Source organism: Austrofundulus limnaeus, unplaced genomic scaffold (genome assembly GCF_001266775.1).
Source record: "Austrofundulus limnaeus strain Quisiro unplaced genomic scaffold, Austrofundulus_limnaeus-1.0 Scaffold592, whole genome shotgun sequence".
In the NCBI taxonomy this organism is placed as follows: domain Eukaryota; kingdom Metazoa; phylum Chordata; class Actinopteri; order Cyprinodontiformes; family Rivulidae; genus Austrofundulus; species Austrofundulus limnaeus.
Window position 1 is genome coordinate 42,298 of NW_013952994.1, and position 1,487 is coordinate 43,784.

At 49.0% G+C, this 1,487-nt stretch overlaps 1 protein-coding gene across 1 annotated transcript in view; it reads left to right on the forward strand.

The window, feature by feature from the left end:
• The first annotated feature begins 138 nt into the window (after positions 1 to 138).
• Positions 139 to 1,487, forward strand: part of pacs2 (phosphofurin acidic cluster sorting protein 2) — a 111,417-nt gene continuing 110,068 nt past the window's right edge. The window contains exon 1 of the mRNA XM_014026814.1: positions 139 to 666. Within this exon, the coding sequence (XP_013882268.1) occupies positions 548 to 666 (119 nt within the window). The 5' untranslated portion in view covers positions 139 to 547. The remainder of the gene's footprint in view (positions 667 to 1,487) is intronic.

Below are 1,487 nucleotides of genomic sequence, written 5' to 3' on the forward strand. Positions count from 1 at the left end.
CATTGGACCAGTTCTTCGATTCAGGGAAAAGGAAGGACATATTTGTCGGCTGCATCAGAGGAGTCTTCCGTTTTGGACGTCCTTCGTCGCGGCGCTGTGACGTATGCGGCCGACAAATTCGACCTTCGGAGGACCCGTCCTGCCGTTTTGGACACAGCCATAGTGCTGCCTCTGTGGGCACTAACCATCCGTCATACCCACCTATACTCATAGTGCTGCCTCTGTGGGCACTAACCATCCGTCATACACACGGAGCAACGTGGTTGGCACAACAACTTAGCGGTTGGTCCGCTCAGTCCTGCTGTCGTGATGCGTTACCTCCATGGCACAGAGGACCCCCCATGGACCCGCCTGGCTCCAGACGGACGGTAAAATGACATTGTCCACCCCCGGGAACAGTCACTGCGCGAGCGAGGACGCGTGACGGCTGTTTCTCAGCAGAAACACAGACGTAAAGGAACATATAACACGGGCGAAGCGCGCGGTTTTCCTGTCTCCCGACCTGTGCAGCTCTGGGCGTCGGACGGTCCCACCCGCATCCGAGACCATGGCAGAGAGAAGCGGCCGGCTGAGTTTAGCCGGCAGCGGGGCTCTGAACCGACCGGTGCCCATGAACCTGTTCGCAACGTGGGAGATAGACGGATCCTCCCCGAACTGCATTCCGAGGTAAGACCGCAGGCATGGCGCAGTTTCGGTCTGTTTCAACTTTAAAGCCGATGTCACCGCTGTGCTAACGTCACAGCAGCACCGGTCAGCTGGGTCTGTAGGACCGTCCCGGGTGAGTGCCCATGCAGGCCTTGTCGGGGTTTCGTAACACCGGGTAGCTACAGATAATAAGGTGGKAGTAACCCTGCTTTGTGAGCAGCTCGCAGTTTGTCAACAATTTATTAAAACCAGTGCCGATCAGCTGCATTGTGGGCCAGACTCAGTCTGCGCCATGAGAGCCAGACTCAGTAAGGTGGGCTCCGCACATAGGGAGCCTCCAGCAGACCTCAGGCTGGATTACACTCAGACCCTGAGGTCACCTCTACATCATGTTTTTTTTWAATTGTTAGTTAACATGTCATTAGTTTCCCACGTTGAGGTTTTACTTTGTAGGACTGGGGATCCTGGCTAATTCCCTAAAATCCAGTTAATTCTGATTCAATCTGTTATCGCTCAATCACGATTTAGTTCGATTCAATCTGCTCTTAAATATTGAAAATGGTTACAAAATACAAATTTACTTCATTTTTTTCTCGTCTCTATAGGCTTTCAGGGCGAACTTGTAACAGTTTAAATATGAACTGCAAACAAAACGGTCTCAAGTTTCAAAGGTTTTAAATGGAAAAAAAAGAATTGCAAGTGAATATGTACTTAAAGAGTAACTTACTCCAAAATTAACTTTTTTTTAGCTGATAAACTGTCTAGAATTTGTCTAAAATGTTATATAGTACTGTTTCTGTGCTAATTTTGATGTTTTTGTGCATATTTGTTCAAATCTGTAA